This window comes from Phalacrocorax carbo, chromosome 24, assembly GCF_963921805.1.
Source record: "Phalacrocorax carbo chromosome 24, bPhaCar2.1, whole genome shotgun sequence".
Classification (NCBI taxonomy): domain Eukaryota; kingdom Metazoa; phylum Chordata; class Aves; order Suliformes; family Phalacrocoracidae; genus Phalacrocorax; species Phalacrocorax carbo.
Genome location: NC_087536.1, coordinates 5,360,373 through 5,384,159, shown reverse-complemented (window position 1 = coordinate 5,384,159; position 23,787 = coordinate 5,360,373). Strand labels below are relative to the sequence as shown.

The window sequence follows — 23,787 nt, the reverse complement described above, 5'->3', positions numbered from 1 at the left end:
GCGGGATTGTGTGCCGGCTCCCCTGCGGGCACCGGCCTTGCCAGCCCACGAGGGATGTGCGGTGGGTGGCTCCGGGCCCGGCTGAAGCAATGTGGCTGCACCGGGGACCCCTGTTTGGTGAATTTGGCCCTGAGAAGGGTTTTCCCAAAGCGGTGGGATTCATCCAGCACCCAGTTCTCTGCCTGCAGCCTGCCGGTGCCCAGCCAACCCTCTTGCCTTCCCACTTGGGGTGGGAAGGGAGCCCTTAACCACCGGCCCAGCCAGTATCGCCGATCCCAAATCCTGAAAGGAACCAGTTGGGAACCAGTCCTGTAATGAGGTGCCTCTGGATACAGGGCCCGTCGCCGGCTGGGGTGGCTATAAAAGGGAGCGCCGGGACGCGCGCCCGGCAGTCGGCTCCGGCTCTCGGTGATGTGGGGTGGCTCCCGCGCCGTCTGGAAGAGGAGGTTCAGCTGCTGTGAGTGCGTTGGGGTGTGTGAGCCTCCAAGCAGAGGCTTGTCGGGGCAGGGGTGGGCAGCTCTGCACCCCGAGTCGAGAGCCAGGAGGGTGTCAAAGCTTTGCTCCCCACCTCCCTGAGCCCTCTGCCGTGGCCTGGTTGGGGAGGGAGGTGAGTTTCCACGCAAGGAGGGCCAAGACCCCCAGCTGCCTCTCTGCAATCCCACCCTGAGCTGCAGGGTGAGCGTAGGCACATCCTGGCTGGCGATGCCCTCCTATGCTGCAGGGATAAGAGACATGAACCAGGGGTCCCTGGAGCCATCCCACAGCGGGGGGAGGATGCACCCTGTGGCCCTGCTCCGTCCTGGGTCGGCCGGCACCAAGCTGGAGCAGGGTGCGGTGAGAGTGGTTGCTTGTGCAGCCCTGGCTAGGTCAGGGCGAGGAGCATGGGTGCTCCCCAGGCAGCTCTGCAGTGCGGGGAGGGAGGATGTGGGTGTGGGGGCACGTTTCTGGGGAGCAGCGACAATGTGCTGCCATCGTACGAGCATCCCCAGCACCAGGCAGGGGCTGCAGGGACCCTCCGGAGATGGGTCCCCGGGTGGGGGGGGCTCTAACTCTGCATGGCAGCAGGGAGAACGGCTTCGGGCATGGCTGGAACTGCTGCAGGGTGGCTCGAGGGGCTGGGAGGGGTGGCAGGCCCACGCTTGGGCATGTAGGGGCGGCGAGCGCCCTGCCCTGCCTCCATCCAGGGACCCCCCCCCCCCACCCCCAATCCAACAGCATCTGGCTTCCCTCACCCTGCAGATGGTCCCTGGGAGACGGCGGAGAGCTGCGTGGTGCGCACCTCCGCCAGCGTCTACCGCCGGCTGCAGGAGAGCCCGCGGCAGCCCCCGGGCGGGATGAGCACCTGGGGACCCCCCCCACCAGCACCCGTCTCCCCTGGCAGCCCCCTGGCAAGCGGGCGGCTCCTCAAATCAGAGTCGGAGGACTCCGGAGTGGAGATGGCCGGCAACGACCACTCGCCATCCACCCCATTGGGCTCCGAAAGCAGCTTCTCCCTTGATGGCTTCCCACCAGCAAAGAGCCCCCCCGGAGAGGAGCCGAGCACTGAACCCCCCCGGCTGCCCCGCAGCTGCTCGGGCAGCAAGAAGTTGGTGCAGGCAGCGCAGCGCAGCAGGAGGCAGCGGGTGCCCGGGCGCTGCCCGCGACAGCTCGGCCGATGCAGCACCAGCTCGGCCGACCTGCGGGCAGAGCCGGCACGGGACCCCCGGGAACCGGAGGAGCCCAGCGCGGAGGACCCTGAGGAAATGGTGCAGTGCTGGGGAAGGGGTGGGTGCGTGCTGGGGTGGGGGGCTCAGCTGCCCAGCAGCCCTCGAGCCCCCTGCTCGCCCGCAGGCTGGGCTGGAGGTGGTGCTACCCGTGCCAGGGCAGGGGCTGCGATACCTGGAGCACGTCTGCCAGATGCTGGAGCGCTTGGCCCGGCTGCAGCAGGACAACCGGCTCCTCCGGCAGCAGGCGGCAGACGCCCGGCGTACCCGCCCTGACACCGTGGTGAGGGCTGGGAGGATGTGGGGCGCTCAGGGTGGCGGTGGTGGTGCTGGAGAGTCCCAGCTCACACCCTGCCTATCCTCACCCACAGCCCACCCGGGAGGTGCCGGGGCAGGATCCGGCCGTGTGGAGGGGCGAGCGGTTCCGCCCGCGCTCCTGCTCGGACAGCCAGGCACCAGGTGAGCAAGGTGGGATGCGGGGATGGTGGGGCTGTGCCCGGCTGGACCCCCGCACCGGCTTTATCCCCTCCGTCATCGCAGCGCCCGACCCCGGGCCGTGCCGGAGGACGTGGGGACACTCGGCCAGCTTCCCCAGCCTTCTGGACCCTTCTGAGGGTGCCCCGACACCAGACAAGGTACGGGCCGGGGGGGTTGTGGGGCGAGGCGGGCGGGGGTCCCGCAGGTCCCCCACCACTGACGGCTGTGTCCCCCCAGCAGGACGGGCGCTCGCACTGGGGCCGGGTGAAGGTGCTGCTCACCCGCCTGACCCGCCGCTCGCTGCGGGGCGGCCGATGCAGGTAGGACTTGGGGAGGGGTCCTGGTCCCACGGCCGCCCCTGGATGGAAGGAGCAGCGCTGCACCTATTGCATCACACCCCGCCGTATGATGTCACGCCCACCCGGGGCCGGTCCCCGGCCTGGCGCCCCCCCCCCCTTCACTTTTTCCCAAAATAAAGCCTTTTCACTGCGAAAGAGGTGGCTCTTTGCAAAGTGATGTGCTGTTGCGTGGTGATGTCACTCTCCTCAACCCGGCGTGACGTCACGCGAGGGCGCGTCACTGCCGCATCACTTCCGATGGCTTTTCCGCTCCTTTTGTCCGCCCGGTCCCACAGCCCAGTTTAAGCGGCTGCTGCCCCCCCCCAAATCCCAGGACCCCCCCCTCCGGCCCCCTCTCAGGTCAGCCCCGGGGCGGGCTGGGCTCGGGGGGGGGGGTCCTGTTGCCTCGGGGTGGGGCTAAAGCTCACCCACCCCCTCCCAAGCCCCCTGCTCCCCGCCGAGCTGCTGCCGCGGGTGGGTGGGGAGGGGATGCCGGGGGAGGGGTCCCTGCCGAGGGGAGGCGGCGGGGGGGGTGTGAGGAGGGGGGGGGGGATGCTCCCGATCGCATCGGAGGTGGGGGAGAAGCAGCGGGTCCTCCCCAGGGGGGTCAGCAGCCTGCAGGAGAGGTTGGGGTGGTGGACGAGGAGCTCTTCTTCCAGCTGAGGTGAGGCCGGGCCTGGGGGGATGCTCCGGCGCCGTTTTGGTGCCGATGGAGCCCCTCATCGTGTCCTCGGGTCTGCGTGGTGAAGGGCCGGGCACCGCAGGTGGGGACGATGCTGGCGAAAGCTGCCAGGCGCTCTCTCATCAGGTACCCCCGTTACCCCCTCTATCCCCTCCCTTCCCTGGTGATTTCCTACCGTGACTTGGGGTTTTTCCCTTCCCAGCCGCGTATCCCGCAGCCTCTCCCGAGACCCCCGGCTCCGCTCCCGCCCGTGCCACCCCTGGGCAGCAGCAGGGCATCCTCGGAGCCCGGCCCCAGCTCCGGCCTCGCCGCATCCCACCGCTCCTTCCCTGGAAAGGTGAGTGCTCGTCCTTAACACGGGGGGGACGGATCTGGGCACCGAGGGGTGGGAGGGGGTCTCTGGCAGTGACCCCGGGGAAGGCTGGCCGTGAGCACAGCGTGGTGAGGGGATGCTGTTTAGGTTTTCTGGAGCAGACTCGCTCCTGGGTGCTGCCACAGGGTCTTACGATCCTTGTTTCCCCCCTCCCCAGCAGTGAACCTCTTTCCATCTCCTGAACCACCTGGGGAGATGCCCCGGGGCAGGGACAGGAGTGACTCAGGCAGATGGTAAGGATGGGGATGTGTGTCCCCGCGGCGGGGTGGGCATCTGGGCACCCCCTCCCCTGTTCCCCATCACCACCTGTGCCTTCTGCAGCACAAAACACTCACCTAGGCCAGACCTTAAGATGTGGGGCCCTTCCCTACTGGGTGCTCTGGCCATGCAGTGAGTTTTTGGGGGGATATTTGTGGTCAGAGAGGATCCCTCTTGTTTCTGTAAGCCTTGGGGCAGCCAGCCCTGTGCACCCACACTGCGTGCGTGGGGACCGCTGTCGGGTGAGCCTGCTCAGATCGAGCCCCAGCACCCTCGGCACGGTCCTCTGCCTCCAGGCCCATCTGTGACGCTGGCGAGATGCTACAGCAGCACCCAGCACCCGGCTGCCCCGTGGCTTCTACCGCCTCTGCCTGGGCCAGGCGGACGCCTTCCCCCCACCCAGCGCCTCGCCAGCAGCACCCCAGCCTATCCTGGTGGCTGACCCCAAGGAGGATTCTGAGGCTGCTCCAGGTGATGCTGATTCTGCTTTCAGGGCCAAGGTGAGGAGGAGGAAAGTCTGCTCTTGGTGCAGGATCTTGTGGCTCTCTCACCCAGGCAATGGCCCCAGGGCCCCCGGATCATCTGGAGCAAGGGAAGGCTCCTGAGCATCCGACAAAGCAAACTGAGGTGTGGAGCCGTGCGTGTGCTGGCCTTGGCAGTCCCGGTGAGGGGTAATTCACCCAGTTTTGGGGGAAAGCCCTTAGGTTTGGTGGTGTGCTGTCACCTGCATTTACTGCCAGGTTGGTTGTGGGATGGCATCTGCAAAAGCTGGTCGTGTCCTCTGGGGGTCCCGTCCCCAAGGCGGACGGGGGCTTTGGGGAGGGTGGGGGACAGTTGGGATGCTGCGATGCAGCCAGGCTCATCGCCTGTCTCTGCCTAGTCCCTGATGGTGAGGAAAGAGGATGAAGTTGTCCTTGTCAGTGAGGAATGGTCCCCATCATGGGACGGCCCCATCCCGACGCTGAGCCCACGGTCCTGGTGTGCGCAGCCGTTTGCATGGCACGGGCTGGGCTGGACCTGAGCGGCCACACGAAGCGGTGAGTGCCGCCAGCTCGGGCACCTCTGGGCGGCAGCATCCCTTCCCTCTGCTCTTCAGAGGTCTGAGCACCGAGGTGCTTCGCTCGGTAGCGTTTCAGAAATCAAGGCTGAGGGCACACCGCGTTGTAGAGTTAATCCCCCCGTTCCGTAAGCTTTCCCTATTAACGCTGGGATTTTGTGGGTGGTGCAAGAAACTGGTAATTATCCACTTTTACTATACAAGATGGAGTCCTCCTCCCCAGCCTGGTGCGGAGAGCAGGCAGCGTGCGGCCCTGCCGGTGTGCAGACCCAGCACTGGGAAAGGACTGCCTGTTCACGAGCAGGTTTCCAGATGAGAGCAGAGTTTGCACCGCTGGGAATGCTCAGGTTAAGTTTCCGTTGGGTGAAATCCCTCTGAGTGCAGGGATGGCAGGAGGAGCTGATGGCACAGAGCAGGAGCTGGGCTTTGCTGAGCGGCCCTGGGAACGCAGGGATGGATGCGCTGGATGGAGGAGAGGCAGGTTGCTGGGCATTAGGTGGCAGGGGAGGGCTGGCAGCCCTGCACGGGGTGACACAGTGATGCAGACGAAGCCACAAGGGAAGCAAGGTGGATTTAGGAGAGCCCAGCTGGGGTTTAATCCAGCTGCAGCCAGCAGCAAGGAGTGTGGCACCTCCAGGCCACGGAGCAGCTGGCCAAGAAGCAGCACATGGCCGCTGCCCACCCAGGACACCGCAGACCACCCCTGCGGGGCTGCCACAGGCCTTTGCCCGCTCGGGAACCGGCGCAAGGTCTGCCAGGGCTCAGCTCCCCACGTGCCACCCGTGGAAGAGCGTGGCCCTCGCTTGGGCACATGGGCTCGGCTCCTTGCATGGCAGTTATATATAGCATCGCTGCTCTGGGTAACCGTGGCAACTGATTTTATTTTGCTTAAACCTGGCCTGGCATGTGATGTGGTTGGGAAGGAACAGCTGAGGGGAGATGAAGTGCTCCGTGCTGGGGGAGGAGGCTTGGCTCGGTCCCAGCAGTGACTGTATGGGATCTGGGTGTGGGCTTGGGCAGGGGATGCTCTTGGGCCGGGGTCTTGTTCCGTGTCCCTGCAAATAGCCTCGCTGGGGACAGTCATCAGCCTTTCCATGACCCGTCAGGGCTCCGATCCTGTCCCCTTCACTCCTGTCGTTGCAGCCTCCCTGCTGGCACTGGGGTTTTAGAGGGGCCCAGCTCCCTGCCTTCTGCTGGGAGTGGGGCACCCCTGACTGCTCTTCCCCACTGTGCCACAGGCTCTGGTTTGCTGAATTCAGGTACCGGTGGGAAGCGGGGGTGATTTTCCTGCTGGCCATCTGGGCAGGACTCCCTGGAGGAGTGGGAAGCCTCGTGCCAGCCCAAGGTGGAGAAGGGACCCTTGCTGCCTCCATTGCCGGACGAGAAGCCTGCAATGATGAGGCTTTGCCACGGGGCCAAGCGCTGTGATGCTGGGTGCCATGATAGATCGGATGTCCCAAAAAGTGCTTTTATTTCCGTGGGTGCTTGGACCGGGCTGTGTTCCGGGGAAGGTGAGGTCCAACTCTGGGTGACACCTCAACAGGGTGGTTTTAGGAGGAGATGGAGGCCCCCGACCAGCACGCGGCTGCCTTGGACACCACCAAGCTACCGCTGGAGCCTAAAGCCCGCAGGGAACCATCCCTTGAAGCCCATCCCTGGCAGGACAGGTAGGCTGCCTGCTCCAGCATCTTCCTCTACACCCTGATGAAGTGCAGGAGATGGGAGCAGCTCTCCTCCGAGGTAGGCTTGGCACGTCATGGGCAGGCACGTCCCCTGTGCCCCTCTCCCTCCCTGAAGCGGCTGTGATGGTGGCTGAGCTCTTCCAGGAGAGGCTACAAGCACTATACAAGGCGCTGCTGGCCTTGCTGGAGAAGGAAGAGCTATCGAAGACCAGGAACCCAGAGCCAGAAAGGGCTGTCAAAAGGGCAGAGGAGGCGGCTGAGCAGATGTCGGTGTATAGCTGGGGGAACCTGGTGTCCCTGGTTCAATCCCGCTTGTCCTGGGCACTGTCTTGGCACAGCCTGGACCGCGCTCTGCAGCACTGGGTTTTGCGGAGCTCAGCCTCTCCCATCCCTAATGCGCATCTTTGTTTCAGCAACCCAAGGCTCCGGACCCAAGCGCAGACCGGCCCCCTGGATGCTCTTCTAGCCTTTGTGTACTTCAGTTTGAATTTCTGTGGGTATCCGCACCAAAGGGAAGAGGAGCTTTTTGGTAGGTGGAGGGATGCTGGGGGGGTACAGTGGAGACTGTGCTCTTGGAGGTTGTGTGGTGGGTGACAAGTCATTCTTGTTCTAGGAAACCTCTCTCTGCTGCCTCCTGCCCCGGCCCAGGTCCCCAGCAACACCATGGTGCTCAACCTGGGGAAGCTGCTGGAGAAAGCGGAGGAGCCAGATCTACCTGGAGAGCAAAACCCACGTGCTGGATGTCAAGCTGGGGAGGGATGTGCTGGGACATGAGATCCCCTCTTCGTGAGCTGTCAGTCACCTCTTCTCGACTCATGGCTGCTTTCACGAGGAATCAGCAGGAGAGAGCAAAGTCCCTGCCTGCCCAGATGTCACACAGAGGGGTCATGGGTGGTGGCAGGGTCCCTGTGAGCCTCTTCTGTCCCGGCCCTCTCCCTGCAGTGCTGGGCTTGAGCTGGCTCCCACCCCTGGGCATGCAGAGCCAGGGCAGCTGTAGGGATGTGCAAGGTTTGCTCCAATCACTTGTTTGTGTTTAGAGGAAACCTCCTAGGTAGGAAATCTTGCAGCCACATGTGTATCAGAGCTGAGGCATGGGCCCTCTCGGTGCTCTGAGCTGGATGCACAGTAGGGGGTCAGACTGGCTTGTTTAGGATGGAAGGACCCAAACACGTGGCGCTGGCTGTGCCGCAGGCTGCCTGGCACCTGGGGGGAGCCCTGGGTTGCTGCTGTGCCTGCAGCAAGTTTCTTTGCTGCAATTATCAGCCCCACACCATGCCAGCCCTGTAATTGCTTTCCTACACAGCAGCGGCTCATCCCAGGACATGGAGGGTAGCAGGGAGGGCCCCTGCATACGCTGAAAGGTGCCACCTCGGGCTTGAAGTCACTGTATGCGACTCTAAAATTGCATTTCTTGTGCTTTGCTGAAGCTGTTTCCTTTCTGCGTCTCTTCAGGCGCTCTTTTATCCCTCTTTTTGTCTTTCCCACCCCCCCCCTCCAGCCCTGTAATACCTTTCTTAAAATTAAAGTAAGGGTCGTGCTGCAGGCGGGGGCCCGGCAGTGGCTGGCAGGCGGCGGCAGGGGGCGGCAGCAGCTCGCCGTTGGCACCGCGCACCCCCTTGGACGCAAACCCCGGACGCAGCCCCTGGCCCGGCGCTGCTCTGCCAAAAACTTTATTGGAGAAGAGCGGCGGAGCCCCCCCCGTCCCTCCCCAGACACCGAGGGGCGGCTACGGCCGACTCTGGCTGTGGAGCCCCCCTCCCCAGCCCCTCATTTTTCTCTGGGTTTGCTCCTGGCTCAGTTGCATTTCCCTTTTGCATCACCCTGCCTTCCTGGGCTCCCCACCCAGACCCCTCGGTGAGCACCCACAGCTGTGCAGATGTGCACCCCCCCATCCCCAGCTGTGGGGCAGATGCACTTTGCGCTGTTAATGCTTAAAATGGGGTGGATTCCGAGTGCAGCAACGCTTAATGCTTGGTGGGGGAAGTGCAGCCCTTTCATCACCCCATCCTGATGCCTCCAAAAAGGGAATTTGTATACTTTTACCTTCCCCCGGGGGAGCTACTGGGCTCCTAAGGCACAAAATGAACGGCCCAGCAGCAGGAGCAACCCTGTCCCCCTGCTGGAAAAGCAAGGAGCCTGGGCCCGATCCGGAGCTGGGATGGGTGCGGGGAGTGCTGAGGCAGGCCAGGCCAACACAGCACTGTGAAGGTGCAGAATTTGAGCTGGGGCAAGGGAACGGCCACCAGCCCCCAGCCCGCTCTCCATTTTTTCAGCTCATTGGCATGGCTTACGTCCCTCCTCTACTGCAAACCCCTTTTTAAGGCAAACCCTAAAAGGCAGCCGGGGCAGAGACAATCCAGATGCTGCCTTTGGAAAACAGCTGGCTGGGGAGGGGGGAGGCCTGCTGTGTCCCCCACCCTGGCTCCAGGCAATACCTTGTCCTGGCAGGAGGGCAGAGCCATGGGGGTAAAGGGAGCAGCCAGTGGCTAAAGCCCCTGAATCCATCCCCAGGAGGGAGAAGGTGGGGAGTAGCCTGGCTGTGCAAGCTGGAGTGGGGGGGGGGAAATCCCCTGGCCCTTCCCCATCCCTGGCATCCCACCGCAGCGCTCAGTCGTCAGCCACGATGGACAAAGCCCGCAGCTCGCTCAGCTTGGCGTCGTTCTCCCGCTCCCGCTGCTCATCGCTCAAGCCGGGCCTGTCGATCTGCGCCGTCAGGTCCCCGAAGATCTTGTGCATCTCTGTGTAGTAGACGACCTGGGGGGTGAGGGGAGAAAGATGGGGGCGAGTGGGGCAGAGGCCTGGGTGGGGGGGGTCTTCTCCCCACAGTGTCGTGGGAGCCAAGAGGTGCGGCGCTGCCCGAGCCAGCCCCTCGCCTTAGCATTTCTGTTTCTAAAATAGCTTCCTCCCATGTGTTAATACCACCCCCTTAGATTATTACAACTCAACACATTTTAATAACACGCTGCCCTTCTCTGCTCGCTTCCCATCTGGGGAGCTGCGTGCGCGGGGCTGCCGCCGGCACCCGGCACTGCCGTGCAGCCGCCAGCTCCGTGCCGCAGCCGGGCTGTCCCTTGCCTGTCGCCGGTGTCACCGGCACCGGGACGAGCGCCTGCCCACACTGCCTGGCTCTGCAACAGGTCTTTGCTCCTCAGGCAGGGGCACGGCGAGCACGGTGAGCATCACGCCTGGCAGCGCCATACCCTGCATGAAGCAGTGGGGGGGGGGGGGAGGGGTGTTTTAATAATGTGCTAATTAGCACCGCCAATTAACTCCGGCAACGAGCAGCGCTTCCCGGAGTGGGAGCCAGTGGGTCAGCGCAGGCAGATGGCAATGGGCTGCCTGCTCGGGCGTGGGCCCTCACCGAAGGATTGCCGCGGTGCCCGGCGGGCGCTGGCAGCGAGCCCTGCCTGCGGGACCCCCCCGCGCTACGGGCAGGGCGGCGGAGTCAGGCCCCCCCCCAGCTCCGGCTCGGAGGGCTGCTGTGCCCTGTAGAAGGTAATGGGGATGCCTGTCACCCCCCCCGCCTCCACCTCTGGCAGGGAAGCGCTGTCCCCCTGGCCAGACGATGCCAGCATTGCTCCCATTTTGCAGAGGGGCACAGGCGAGGCTCGGTGGGCACTCGGGGTTGGCCCCAGCATCTCCAGCAGCGCCAGTGCGAAGGCATGCACAGTCTCCATGGAGACCGGTTCCCCTAATCTTGCTCAAAAATGATGCTTATTTTGGGCAGGGCGGAGGGGAGATGCTGGGGACCCAGTTGCCTACACACTCCCCCCCCACCCCTCCCCTGTGTCTGCCCATACCGGGGTGCGGCAGGGGTTGCTCTGGGGCTGGGTCTCCCCACGCAGCAGGCGCTGGGTGATTCAGCATCAATGCTCCTTTACACAGTGACTAACGAACCTCACTCCGCAGCAGCAGGGCTGAGCGGGCAGGTGTGCGGGCAAGAGACACCCCACCCCATTGCAGCCCCCTCTACCAAACCACCGTCCCACAACTAGGTCACCCCAGTGCATCCTCCCCGCCGGCTGCAGCCCCGGTCCCACTCAAGCAATGGGTGCCAAAAACACCTGCCACCACCATAATGCCTCAGCAATGTCACGGGTGAGCATGGTTCCCTGGACAGAGGGCTGCAAAGCCTGGTGCCGGGGCTCTGGAGGAGCCCTCCGTGTCCCTCATCCCCAGCCCGATGTCAGATGGGTTCAGTTCATTCACATATGGCCAAGCGCCGCTGCCAATTCCGGCACAGAAAAGGCGCCGGCACACTGAAACAAATCTCCCCAGGGTGGCAGGGCCGGAGGCAGCTGTGTGCAGCCGGGGGAGCTGCTGCTCCCACCCTGAGGATTGCCCCCCCAAGCCCTGGGCATGCCAGCGGCCACAGCAGCATCTCCTCTGTATTGAACGGGCAAGGCAAAGCAAACATTCTGGGCGCTGCCCCCACCTCCACCGCCCACGTGCCGCAGCCATCGAGCCCGTCCTGCGGGAGACGCCGGGTCCCCCGGGCCCAGTGGGTCTCCTTGGGGATGCTCTTCTTCCCCAGTAGGACCCAGTGTCTAACCAGTAGGCAGTCATCCGGGGCGCTAGCACGCATAGCCATCCGAGTCTCCTGTGCTTTATCAGCGAGATCCCACAGGCATTGATCCCCCGATGCTTTTCTCCCACTGAAATAAGGGTGAAAACCCTCACAGCCTCTATGGGGGGGGGTGTTCCCTGCACCGGGGTGGGTTGTGAGGAGGGGGAACGCACCCCAGAACGAACCGGGGCTGTCCCACTGACAGCCCCAGCAGCGGGGGACCCTGCTGCACCACAGACAGCTCGCCCTGCGGTCGCCGTCACGGTACCTGCTGCCGGCAAGCCCGCGTCTGCCTGCAGCTCAGTACTTTTCCAGCTATGGATACCATATGCTCCATCCCCATCCCATCAAATCCCATCTCCAACTCGCCTTTGAGACTGAGCCAACGGCCCCGAGTCCACCTGTCTTGAACTAATTCTGTTTCGGGACACCGTGTTCTCCTGATTTTCTATAGATCGTGTTTACAATGCCACAGCCGGGCGGCGGCAGGTTGTGTTTATGTCGGCCCTACACAAAACAAAAGCCCAGGGCTGCTGCCAGGGCTGGACTGCAGCAGCTCACCCCAGCGCGCGGCGCTGCCCCACAGAGTCCTGCCTTGCAAGCCCCAGCTTTCAACCTGTTTCATTAAAACCCAGAGGAGTATCGTGTTTTCTAGCAGGAAAATAAAGTGCAAAGAGGGAAGGAAGTCTTGCTCGCGCTCTCGCACCAGCAACAGAGCTCAAACTCTCCCCCTTTCATCTTCATGTGGCCACTTCAAAGTCCCCAGCCAGGGAAATATTTGCCTCTGTTGGCTTGGCCCCGGGCATGTGGGTGGACAGAAGTATTTGGTGTTGAATGTTACAGCCCCTGCGAGCTCGGGGCATGTCATGCCATCAGGAGACACCCGGCACCAGGGCCTGCAGCCAAGCTGTGCCATGGGAACTCAGCCGCCCAGCGAGGAGGTCTTGGAGGGTCTCGTTGGGTCAAAGCCATAAAGCTGCTGCTCTGGAGCTGGTTGGAAGCGGGGTCCTTCCCTTTGCCATGGCACCACTTGTTCCCAGCAAGGCAGCTGGGCCATCACAGCTCACTGTCGCGCTGGCCGGTGCTACTTGTCACACACTTGTCTCACTTCAACTCTCCCTGCTTTCTCCAGGACCCAAAAAAAAAAGGGGGGAAACTACAGTTTTGCACCCAGGGCCACCTTCGAATGGCGTGTTTGACCCAGGGAGCAGCAAGCCCAGAGTCACGGGAGGCACGGTGCCAGCCGCTGGCTGCCTGCGGCCAAGGACAGAGCTGACCCCAGCCTCCCAGTCCCCATCTGCCCCTTTCCTTGAGGGATGCACGCTTGAGCCCCATCAGCCAACCATTGCTCCCAGAGGAACCCACAGAAGAGGCTGAAAATAGAAATTCCACCGAGTAACACGAAACCCCTGAGATGCTAAATAAGCTCAATGAGGCATGGAGGGACAGATAACCCTGGAAGCCACAGCAGGATGAATGGGTCTGGCTGGGGGCGGCAGCAAAGCCCATCACTGTGCACATGCCTCCCATCGCCGGCTCACACCTGCGATGTTGGGATGGGGACAGGGACGACGATGCTCCCGGCATCACCGCAGCAGCCCCCCGGCTGCCCTCCGCTGCCCAGGTCCCTGTGGGTGAACAGCCGCTGCAGTGAGTCAGGGCTCCCAGGTGCTATTCTGGGCTCGCCACTGACTCATTAAGTTACCTTGGGCAAGTTACTTCCCTTTTCTTTTTTATTTCAGCCACCTGCGATGGGGGGAAACGCTGCGCAGCCCCTGGGGAAAGAGCTCCTGAATGGGGGGGGACACAAGGCCTGAGCGCAGCCTCAGCACAAAGGAGTCATTAGGGGAGTGCCGAGCTCTCCTCCCGGCAGCGGAGATGCCGTGGTGCTGGTGCATCCCTCCCCGGGGGTGGAAGGATGCAGCCAGCGCTGGGGAAGAGGGATGTGGCTCCCATCTAGGTCGGCGGGGAGGGCGGGATGTGACATGCTTTAGCATCCATCTGGGACCAGCTTTAGTCTAGCCTACGGGAGATGCATCAGCTTTGTTATGACGCTGCCTCTTGGGTATTAAAAGCGAGATTTTGCTCGCCTTTCCTAACAAAAATTCTCACCTGAAGAGAGGCAGGGCAGACAGCCAAGAAGGAAAATAGAGGATTCCCAAGGAAGAAGAGGGTACAAATGGAGAGTCTTTGCAAACAGCCCTGGCAACAGCACCCTGCCGCTCCCCGCTCGCATCTCCCCGTGCCCCCAGCACATCGCTCCCCCCGTGCTGCCGCCCGCTCGCCCCGAGCTCCCGCCGAGCCCAACCAGGAGCCAGCTGGCAGCCGGGAGCCAGCACGAGCGGAGCGAGGGACATCGTGGCCAAGGACAGAGCGGGCAAAGCCACTCTCAAAGGAAACTGCCAGCGGATCACAAACACCCAGACACAGCAGGCGGCATTCGGGTTTCAAGGTCTCATCCAAAACGACCCACCCACAGCGAGTGGCCGGAGAGGGTTTGCAGGGGGAAGGGCCAGCGAGACTTTGTGGTGGCTCCAGGGAGTCTGGTTATTTCGGCTGGAACAGGGAGCCCCGCGCACCCGATTGCTAAGGGAACAGCAAGAACAGCATCCCCAGCACCCACCCAGGCGGCGGCAGGGTGCATCGGCACCATCTGGTAGGTGAATCAGCCTGCAGACAACTTGCTGGCAGCTCTGCGGAGAGGCTCCCCCCCCCAAGTCGGAGGTGAGATAAAACACGTGCTCTTTGCACCTCCTTGCAGCCACCCCGCCGCACCTGTGTCACTGCAACAGCTCCCTTCCAAAAAATACCGCAGGAAAACGCCCACACGAGGAGCAGCACGTGGTTTCGCCCACCTCCTGGCGCTGGACCACCCCGTGATCCAGGGCACGACGTACGCCCGAGATGCCAGAAGTTCAAAGCTAGATTAGATCCCGGTAATGTTCCTCTCCAGCCTTAAAAAAGGGCGAGAGGAGAAGGAAGATGGAGGAGGAGCGGCAGCAAGTCACAGAAGGAAGCTGAAGGATGGAAATTAAAGCAGGCTGTGGTTTATTTAGGCCACCCCTTCCTGCAAATCCTTGGTGTGGAGATTACACAGCAGCCTCCTCTATCTCTGCCAGCACACACTGGTTCTGGTTACCAAGAGCCAGAAGCGAGCCTTAAGATGAGCCCTGAGCGTCTCATAATCTCACAGAAGATCCAACCCTGAGCTCAGGACTATAAACGAAAGAGACAACGTATCCAGATGAATAAAGCCATCAAATGCCAGCGGCTAATGTATAACCAGGGCTTGAACTGCGTTACACAGGCAATCTCGTGGGACAGGACATCAAATGCAGACCAGGAGTGTCCCTGATACGAGGCAGAGCTGTGTAAAACAGTGAAAACTCACCTCCGGCTGTCCTTTCTACCCGACAGCCTGCACCCCATCACTGCAGGTACTGGCAGACGCCAACCTCTTCCGCCAGGACAAGGTCCAACATTACCCGCCCAGTGTCCCACCCGTCCCACCACCGCTCCCCATGGCCTCTCACCGCTTGGTAATTAAACTGCTGGAGGTAACGGCATTTGGGCAGAGGACTGCTGCGTGTTACCTGCATGTAACGCTCAGGTTGAGAAAGTATCTTGCTCCAAGAGCAATTCCCCGCCGAGGGCGGGACCCCAGATGCTCTGCAGTGAGGATGCCCACCAAAGGGACACCCGGCAGTGCCTGGCAGACGGGACAGCCTCTCACCTGCGCCCGGACCAGCGATTCAAAGCTGGGTTTGAAGTAATCAATGCGGCTGCTATAAAACTTGGGCATTTCCTCCAGGAGCTGCTTGTTTTTGGCTTCAAAGTCCTCCTTCACTGGTTTCAGCTCTTCACGGGCCTGAGGAAGGAGAGAGGATGGGGAGACATCTGGGAAAATGCCCTTCCCTTAGGCGGACCTGCATGGAGGCCACCCCAGGCCAGCGGACTGCTCTGCTTTGACCCAAAGACAACCAGCAACCAGCTAACAGAGCTTGGTGGGACCAAGTGACCAGCTAACAGAGCCTGGTGGGACCTGTATGACCATCCAATGGAGCCTGGTGGGACCTAGTGACCAACTAACAGAGCCGGACAGGACCAAGTACCAGCTAACAGAGCCTGGTGAGACCCAAGCTTTGACCCTGGACCATGGGGAAAGCCATGGGACACCTAGAGAGGCTGCTGCAGAGATCATAAGCCAGCTGGTCTTCTCCCCTTCAGAAAAATGGGGACAAAACACGACCTCAAAGCTCAGCCAGGCTGGAGAACATCCCCGGCCATGTCTGTGTCCCCTCGCCCTGCAATTCCCAAGAGCATCACCAGAGGATCCTGCCCCCACCATCATTTTCGCCCGTGACCTTCAGCTCAGCGCGTCCAACTGGCTTCTTTAAACAGAAGCGTGGGGAGAAAGGGAAATGTCTCTGAGATGGTGTGGAAAAGGGCAGGAGGGGGTGGGCTGTGAAATATTAGACCAGTTCAAGTCTGCCACTTAATCCCAGTGCCATTCCGACGGGAGGGGGATGCGGGAGAAAGCCGGCGAGCCGAGCCCAGCCACGGCGCCAGTCCTGCTCCCTGGGACAGTGCGCCGGAGGGATGGCATGGACAAAGCCCTAAATCTCATCAGGCTTAAGTAGGTCTGAGAGGCAAACGACCAAATTCATCATCTTCCATGAAACAAGGAGCATTTAGACTCCCGGGGTGGAGTTCACATGGGGCACCAAACACCAGAAGACTTTGAGCAAACAGCTCTGAAGGGAAGATGCAAATTTGAAGCTCAGTAAAAATACCTGGATGAGATTATGCTGTTTCCCATCAAATCTGTGGACCTCTCAGATGCCCCAGGTTTAGGGTTGCTTAAGGCTCCTGCAGGCGTTCGTGCTCACGCAGTGGTTAGTTCAGATCTTTTTTGAGGTTGGGGGCGGGGGAATTAGGTGACACAGAAGTTCATTAAGGGGAAAAAAATTAAATAACTAAAACCTGCTTAATCACCAGGACAAAAGCATTCGCATTTTTCCAGCCACAGCTTTAGTCACCGAGGCTAAGCGAAGTAAGCTGCTTACTATTAAATCAGAGGTCTCTTTTGTTAAGGCTGATAGGGCTATTCTTTAACACAAAACTTGTATTTTCTGATGACTTTCCCCACAAAAATTATGTTCTTTGACGCTGAGGAAGTCAACTGTTCCTTCGAGGATCAAGCAACATTCTGCAGGAGCGACAGATTTGGGGAGAAATGCTGGTGAATATTTAATTAAAAAAAATAATCATGATTTCGCTAAAATTCAGGAGAGAGAAAAGCATCTGGCAAAGCTTCCTGTTAACCAATTACTGCAATTTTCCAAGACTAATTTTTGTAACAGGTGGCAAACATAAAGCCTCAAAATGCTCTGATCTTCCCCTTTTCCCACCCAGCTGCTTGCTCAGACGCGGAGGTCAGGGGAAACCCCCTGCGTGGCGACTTCAGCACTGGCTGCTCCTCCGAGCATCCCCAGCTTCCGTGGCTTTTATTCCATTTTATTTTGGAAAACTGGCTCCTTCCCTTCGCCGAGTGCTGCAATTCACATTTTTGTTATCAAGCGCCCTACGTGGCGATTTTACATCGATAAAAGACACCCTTCCAAAATGCTCTGTGTCACAGGGGCTTGGCATGGATGTCAAATGCCGAAAGAAAAGCTCTTCCCGAGTTTTCCCGGGAGCCCTGCTTGGGATTTGGGTCCGTGAGCATCTCGGTACCTGGTGCAGCTTGGTGAGGACGGGGCCGGTCTTCTCCTTCTCCTCGTATTTCTCCACCTTGGACTGCAGGCGCTTGTAGTCCTGCAGCGTTTGCTCCCGTCTCTTCACTGCCATGTTCAGGCTGGGGAACACACTGCTGAACCTGGTGAAAGGACGGGAAGGGGTTTTGGGTGGGATACCTTGGTCTGATGCAGCATCCGAGGCAATCTCCATATCAAAAGTCCCCAAATAATTCAGGGTTCAGACCAAAAATACCCAGGAGTTTAAACAAAGCCTATTCCAAACACAGCAGCTTTCATTGCAGCCTTCCAGGAGACTGGAAGAAAGGATTAAGCTACACATCAAGATTTGCAAAGCCTTGCCAGGGTACGGTGTTCGAGAGGAGAGCAAGAAGCAGATGCTTGGGTTTTTTTTGTGAAGGTCAATTCATGTCTTGAAGGGTGTGTTTCTAAATAATAATAAAAATAATAAAAATCAAGCCAATTTTGCAAAGCCTGGTAAAAGTACTTTGAAGGTCCCAACCTGCTTCTGACTTCTCCTGCCAGCCCTTATGCTTTTACCATTAGTTCTTTATTTTTAAACAGTTTTCCCCCTCTCTTCCAGCTGCTGTATTCGAGAACATGGAGAGCTGCCTTATCTGGGACAGGGGACGGAAGCTGCTGCAGAAAACAAAGCTGTTAACTCCACCGAGCAAACCAAAGAGAGAAAAATAAACAACTTTCCCCCGTATAGAGTTAGCTAATGTGGTATTTCCCCAACACCATGTTTGGAAAGGGAATGAGCAGGGAGAGAGGTTGAATCAAAAGTCCGGGAAGAATAAAGATGAAGTGCAAAATAAGTATTAACTGCAGCAACCTTTGCTTTTTCGGGCACTTTCTGGGGTTGCAAACCCCAGCCTGCCATACAGCAAGGCTTGCCCAGCTGAAGAGGAGCTCTGTACCCCCCACAGAAGGATTAACAGCAGCCAACAATTAGGCAGGCTACGGGAAGATTCATATTATTAAAATGTGTTACAAATTGAGGAAACACGAACATCTGACGGCAAAGACAAGAGAGAATATTTTTGACCGCGACAGAAGAGGAAAAGCCAGAAACCGGAGCATTGCTCTTGTCTCCCAAATTTCAGTAAAGCAAATTATACTGGTTGGGACTGCGCTGGTGCTGGGCTACGGGTATGTATGAAACAGGTCACGCTACCTCCGGATATATTAATTTAATCTCCACAAACTGGGGGGCCAAGGGCCAGGAACAGGTCGTGAAAAAATGCGTCTAACCAGCCTGGTGATGCTTTTCACTTCTGAGAGACAAGCAAACAGCTTTCTGATGTCTTTAAATTGAAAAAAAAAAAAAAAAAGAATTTATATATATATTCCAGGCTGGGGGGCACATTAGCAAAAAGAAAAACACAAATCTCACTTCACGACCGTAATTTGCTTTAGATGTAATCAGATGCAGGGGTAATAGAGAGGCATTTGGGCTCAAACAAATCCAGGGGCATTCGCAGCCCTGCACAGCCGCTCCATCCCCTATTAAAATCTCATTTTCTGCCGCCGTGCTCGCCCCGGAGGGTGCTAATGTGCCAGAGCGGCGGGTGCAGAGGCAAAGCTTTTGTCCCTGAGCCTTACCAGTTTGCAAAGGGCAAATGCCAGAAGCGAGGGGGAAGGGGGAAATACTCGTGTTCAAGCATTTATGTTCAACCATCCCTCACCGAGATGGCGAAGCAGGGGTGTGTTCGTGCAGCCCTGCTGGCCGAGGATAACCAGGGCCGGTCCGTGCACGGCTCTCATGCGCTCACCCAATGATATTCTCGTTCCGACCGAGACTATTGCAAGAGGCTATTGCAGCTGGGGCCGCGGCACGAGGAGCAACCTGCAAAAGTCATCAGGGAGCTCGCCCAGCGTCACCCTGCCGCCCAGCTGCCCGCGCGCGGATCAGATGCTGCTGCCCTGACATTGCTTTTTATGGTAACCTTCGCACACGGCTCCCCATTATATTTAAATGTCGCGGCGGCTTATGGGTCCTGGCTGTGCCGGGCTCCAAGCATGGACTCACCATCTCCTGGGCTGCTGCTAAAATACCTCCTCCCTCTATATAAAGTCCAAAAATATACCGTGAGAGGGCTAGGGACACAGGGGTGGGCAGTAAGGACTGCACGGAGGAGGGGAGGGGTACCCAGGTTGAGAGGTCTCCTCGGTATAAAAGCACAGACGTTCTTTGCCAACGGCGCACACTTAACATCAGCAGCTCGTAGTTGCAGCTTCTGCAGAAATTTCTTCCAATTATTAATGAGCTGGCAATGGAAAGGAAGGATCCCATCAGGGCAGCGGCTCTCGCCTTTATTTTTGTGTTATATCCCTGATGGGGGGGGATTGGCAACGGCACACAACCTCTTACCTCCCTCCATCGCACCCAAAAGCAGGGCAGAAGCAAGTTGCAGCTCACTAAGGACTATGGGGGCGAGCAGAGCTGCTCCTCCACAGCACGCTGCTCCTCCACGATGTGTCTCCGAGCCTGGGAAACATCGGAGGTGATGGCCCGGGGCTGGGAAATCCTCCCTTCCCTCGTCTGCAGGGATGCTGTGCGCTAAACGCTGAGCCGTGGCCGTTCCCTCCAGGGCTGCCAAGCATGGCCTGGATGTGGCCATCGCTGCCTGCGCATCCATCAGCTCTTGGAAAACACTTATCAAGAAGATGCCTCAAAACTGCTAAGCCTTGTGTCAGTTCCCAACACTAGCTTTTAAAAGGCGCTTTCCTGATGGCCCAGCTTTTGAGCCTTTTCTCTTGCACACTCTCCCATGCTCGGCACTTCCATGGTGCTCGTACATTAAAAGAGCCACGAGACACCAGAGAATTAGCACGCAGCCATTTACATCTTACAAACTCGCTACCGCAGGGGAAGAGCGAACCCTTTAGCTCTGAAACGCAGCAAGTGAGAATGCAGAAGACGATTAGCGACACAGTTTCCATTTACTTTGAAGTTAAATCTGGTTTTAAAAAGGAAAAAGGCTTGATTCTTCCCCCCCTCCCCGTTTTGTTCCTAGTATCAACTCGGTGCAATTTTGCAGCCCATAATGGAAGGACACTGTACTCTGGCAGCACTTTAAAAAAAGAGCTATAGCGCTGGATCTGAAGAGGCTGTTACTGTGTAGGCACAGCAACTACTGTCTCACAAGGACTTTTAATGCATAGATTATACGCTGCATTTCAGAGGGGGTGAGCGGCTCAGCTCCACAAGCTGCCATTAACACAACGCACCACGCCAGCTCCCCGGATCCGCAGCCGTGCCGGGCATGGCCACCCGGCTCCGGGTTCCCCAGGCTCCAGCCTGGGTGCTGGAAACATCAGCGTTAAGTGCTGGGCTGCTGAGGGATGTGTACGGGGGCTCGAACCAACCCCCCCAGGCATGCTCGAGGGGTTTTAAGGGCTGCGAGCTGCAAAATTGAAACCCACTTGAGTTTTTCCTGAGCAGGCGCAGCCGAGCAGCGAAGTGGCGTGGGGATTTCTAAGTTGCTTACAAACCCCACGTGGCAGCTGAGGTTGTCTTGGTGCGGTGGTCCTTCAGTGCTGGAACCAGCAGGAAGGACCGGGCCAGCCACGGAGCCGCCAGACACCACCAGCATGTCAAATGAGCTCTCCCCGTGCCGACCGAGCTCTCCCCGTGAGTCACCTGCTTTAATTTTCACGCAGGATTAGCTCAGCTCAAGCAGGGAAGGATGCTCCTTCCTTGGACTGAGCTGGATTGAGGCGAAGCTGCCTCCAGCTCCTCAAGGAATTGCTCCGTATGAATTCCCTATTAACCCAGCAGCTCTAAATTCCCCTGGAATTCAGAGAGAAGTGGGTTTCTTGCCCACGTTGAAGTCCTGCCCGAGTTTTTCTCCCTGTGTGTACAGAAATAGGATCTCAAGACAAGTGCCAGGGGGTGGCAAACACCCGTGAAGGGTGATAGGGAGATAGAGGCTCCGCCGCTGCCAAGTTATTCCGATGACTTAATAAATTGCTGCATTTCACATGTCACCCCAGTGTCTTCACAAATATCTCATGAATGTTATTTACAAATGCTCCTCGTGGAAAGCCTGGCAGAAGGGCTGTCTACAAACCCTCCAGAAGCTCCTGCCATCCACAAACACACCCCTCAGTCTCCCAAGCCCTGTAAGAACAACGCTGCAAGGACCTCAAATCTTTTCCAAAGCCTTCAACGTCGCGTGGCAAACCCTCCCGGCAGCGGTGGTGCCAGCTGACAAGGGACAAGGACCGTCATTAGTGCCACGGGTGGTGAGCAACACCCAAACCCTACCAGCCACTCTGGAAATGAAGTCTGAACAACTAAACCCAGAGTTTTAGCGTTTTAGCAGGACCAGGGAAGCCTCACAAGCAAAGCCTGGTCATTTCACCCATCCACTCCCCCCGCACACTGAGCAAGGGCAATGATTCCTCCTGCAAAGTGCTCTGAGAAGGACAGGTGAAAAGCCCTGTAGAGACGTGGGTATTTATCGATAAGCCAGCACCATCCTCCCCCGTACGCTCCACCCAGACCCTGCTTTTGTAGGGGGTGAGAGGGTCTGACAGCCGTAACCACTCACAAATCCCCAGCACCGCCCTCTGTTACTCAACGCTTTCTTTTTTAATACAAAGCAAAGAAAATTGAAGCTGACTTAAAGAAAATTTGGTGGGTACGGCACTAAAAGCATAGAGCAGGAGTGAAGGTAAAACAGCAGCACAGGGCATTAGAGGCCCCGCCACAAAAGCAGCTTGCAGAATAAGCCGCCGTTGTTCCCTGTCACTTTTTAGGCAAGGCTGCTGAGAGGGGATTACAGTACAGGCAGCTTAAGAGGAGCAGGTGAGCGGAGATACACAGGGATAACTAAAAGAAAATGCAAATTATTGTCTCCCTGCTGCTGGGGGTGGGAGAGGAGGGATGTACTGGTGAAACCACTCTTAGAATGACAGTTTAGCCCTGGAAAAAAAAAATAAATCACCCGATTCTCTGATTTATAAATCATGTTGCCACCTCGTCTCCACGCCAGCCTCCTTCAGCTTCCCCATAATTAAAGGACGGGGCTGGAGAGACACTGCCACGGATGATAAAAGCGTCACAGTGATTCCCGTTGCTGCCGGATTCGTTCGTTAGTGAGCCCAGCTGACAAGTCTGGTGCTCGAAAGCAAAAACTTCTCTCCGTCTCTGGCAGGAGGATGCTGGCCAGCCAAGCGAGCGGCTCTTTGCGGAGATGTTCGAGGAACGGGACCGTCCCATCACCTCCCTGCCCGCAGCGAGGTCCCCGAGCAGCCCATCTTCTCCTCTCCCTCTTCATCCCTGCTGCCTGCCCCGATGCATCCCCGACGCTCACCCTGCGGCTTCCTCCAGCCCTCATTTTTAGTGTCAGCAACGTGAAAGAGGCACTAGGGCTTTGGCACAGAGGCAAATAATGGTAAAACTTTTCTCTCTCCCTGTTTGCAAGTGTCTCAAGGCACTCTTGTTGGCTGCCCCATGAGCTGGGCTAGGCTGGCATGCACATGCACTCTTCCCCGTGGCATTATTTACGGACAACAGCTTGGGTAATGAAAGCAAAAGGAAGCGGGCAGGATCTCTGGCTGGCACCGGACAGGAGAAAAAGGAGTAACGGAGCTGGGGAGGACGAGATGCAAAAGAAAGTGTCGGTGGATGAGATGAGGAGGAAGTTTGGAGAGGCACAAGGATGGCTCGGTGCGAGGCCGAAGCATCTGGGCTATGCTCGGGGATGCCTGCCATTCCTCAGCCCGTGCCCACACGTCCGTCGTGGGCCCGTCCACCCACCAGGAAGGGGGGAAATTAAAACCAGCCCTTCCGACTAGAGCGAAAAGGAACAGAAATGAAGACGACGGTACAAAAAAGCAGCGAGCTGGGGATTAGGCTGAGGGCCCCGCGTGGCGGGAGGGGGCCGGGCAGCCATGTGGCTAGCTTTATGCACGAAATCCTCATTAGGGGCTCGTTAAGGACATGAAAGCGGCTTTTCCTGCTTCCGGTCCCCGGCACCCCTGGGGCTGCTCGCGGCCGGTTATCTGCTTGGGCTGCAGGGGAGGAAACGCAGCTCGAGGGTTCACGTTAATGGCAGGGTTCTGGGAAGAAGGACCCCCCCCCTTCCCCTCCGTGGATGCCAAGCACTGGTTGCTATCGCTGGCAGGTATTTGCTGACATACAGCTCTAATTGAATTTATACATCAATCTGCTGCAAACGGCTCCTGGATTGCACCTGCGGGACCTCCCGCTGCGCTGACACCCAGCCCCGGCTCATGGCACCCATGCGGCAGCACCCTTTGCGATACCCCTGCCGAAGCCTCTCCCTGTCCTGCAGCAGCCCCTCGGCTTCGGCTGCAGGAGCAGGACCGGGCTCCGAGCCGAGGGGACGGTACCACGCCAGGGTGAGCGCGACATCCCGACGCTCAGGGAGGTTCAGACAGCTAGAGTTTGTTAACTCAAGCCCCTGCGGCAACAAAAAATCAGCTCTGAACGTGAAAGGCATTAAAGCCCATGAATCTCCAAACCACCTGGCTTATTTAAGCTGCTTCCTTCCTTAAATACTGACACACAATATGTATTGCTAAGATGACAGTACGCGGTCTAGCACCAGCCCCCAGTCCAGCCAATATACCTCACTCCTCACCCAAGCCAGAGCGAAGCACTGGAAAAGTGGAGTCAAAAGCAGCTGCTTTTTCTCCCCCCTTGCCCCAAATCCACTGCTCTGGTGTGAATTTATGCAAGCATCTCCCAAAGAGGAGTGCAGATCCCTCCCGACCCTTCCCAGCCACCCCAGCTCCTTGCCCAACCCACACGCTGAAATATGCAATATTCTCTTTAGAGCTTTGCTCCTTCCCTGAAGTTAAATGAGTGATTCCCAGCCAAGGGCTTCTTGGGGCTCAAAAAGCAAAACTCTGAATAAC

At 58.6% G+C, this 23,787-nt stretch overlaps 3 protein-coding genes across 11 annotated transcripts in view; 2 read left to right on the top strand and 1 right to left on the bottom strand.

Annotated features, from left to right (window-relative positions):
- Positions 1 to 702: 702 nt before the first annotated feature.
- On the top strand, positions 703 to 2,182 carry C24H8orf58 (chromosome 24 C8orf58 homolog; the record flags this gene model as incomplete). The annotated part of the gene is made up of 4 exons (XM_064472529.1): positions 703 to 829; positions 1,240 to 1,745; positions 1,831 to 1,986; positions 2,075 to 2,182. Coding segments are annotated over exons 1-4 (897 nt in total), but the record flags the coding sequence as incomplete, so codon positions are not given.
- Positions 2,183 to 2,780: 598 nt separating this feature from the next.
- Positions 2,781 to 9,119, top strand: LOC135317028 (uncharacterized). 9 transcript variants are annotated; one of them, XR_010376173.1, is made up of 8 exons: positions 3,193 to 3,326; positions 3,403 to 3,537; positions 3,731 to 3,806; positions 4,325 to 4,458; positions 4,712 to 4,868; positions 6,432 to 6,628; positions 6,984 to 7,099; positions 7,184 to 9,119. XR_010376173.1 is itself a non-coding variant. In XM_064472554.1 (5 exons), exons 1-5 carry the CDS (start codon positions 3,228 to 3,230, stop codon positions 7,342 to 7,344), a joined length of 645 nt encoding a protein of 214 aa, XP_064328624.1. In that variant the 5' UTR covers positions 3,193 to 3,227; the 3' UTR covers positions 7,345 to 9,119. The 9 variants fall into 9 exon arrangements, 1 of the variants encoding a protein (XP_064328624.1); XR_010376171.1 differs by having other exon boundaries at positions 6,715 to 7,099; XR_010376168.1 differs by lacking the exon at positions 3,193 to 3,326 and adding an exon at positions 2,781 to 2,878 and having other exon boundaries at positions 6,432 to 7,099.
- The window catches only part of BIN3 (bridging integrator 3), a 40,430-nt gene continuing 25,735 nt past the window's right edge, over positions 9,093 to 23,787 (bottom strand). Inside the window, exons 7-9 of the mRNA XM_064472553.1 lie at positions 16,874 to 17,015; positions 14,871 to 15,005; positions 9,093 to 9,324 (exon numbers count right to left, since the gene is read on the bottom strand). Of these exons, the coding sequence (XP_064328623.1) occupies positions 9,178 to 9,324; positions 14,871 to 15,005; positions 16,874 to 17,015 (424 nt within the window). The 3' untranslated portion in view covers positions 9,093 to 9,177. The remainder of the gene's footprint in view (positions 9,325 to 14,870; positions 15,006 to 16,873; positions 17,016 to 23,787) is intronic.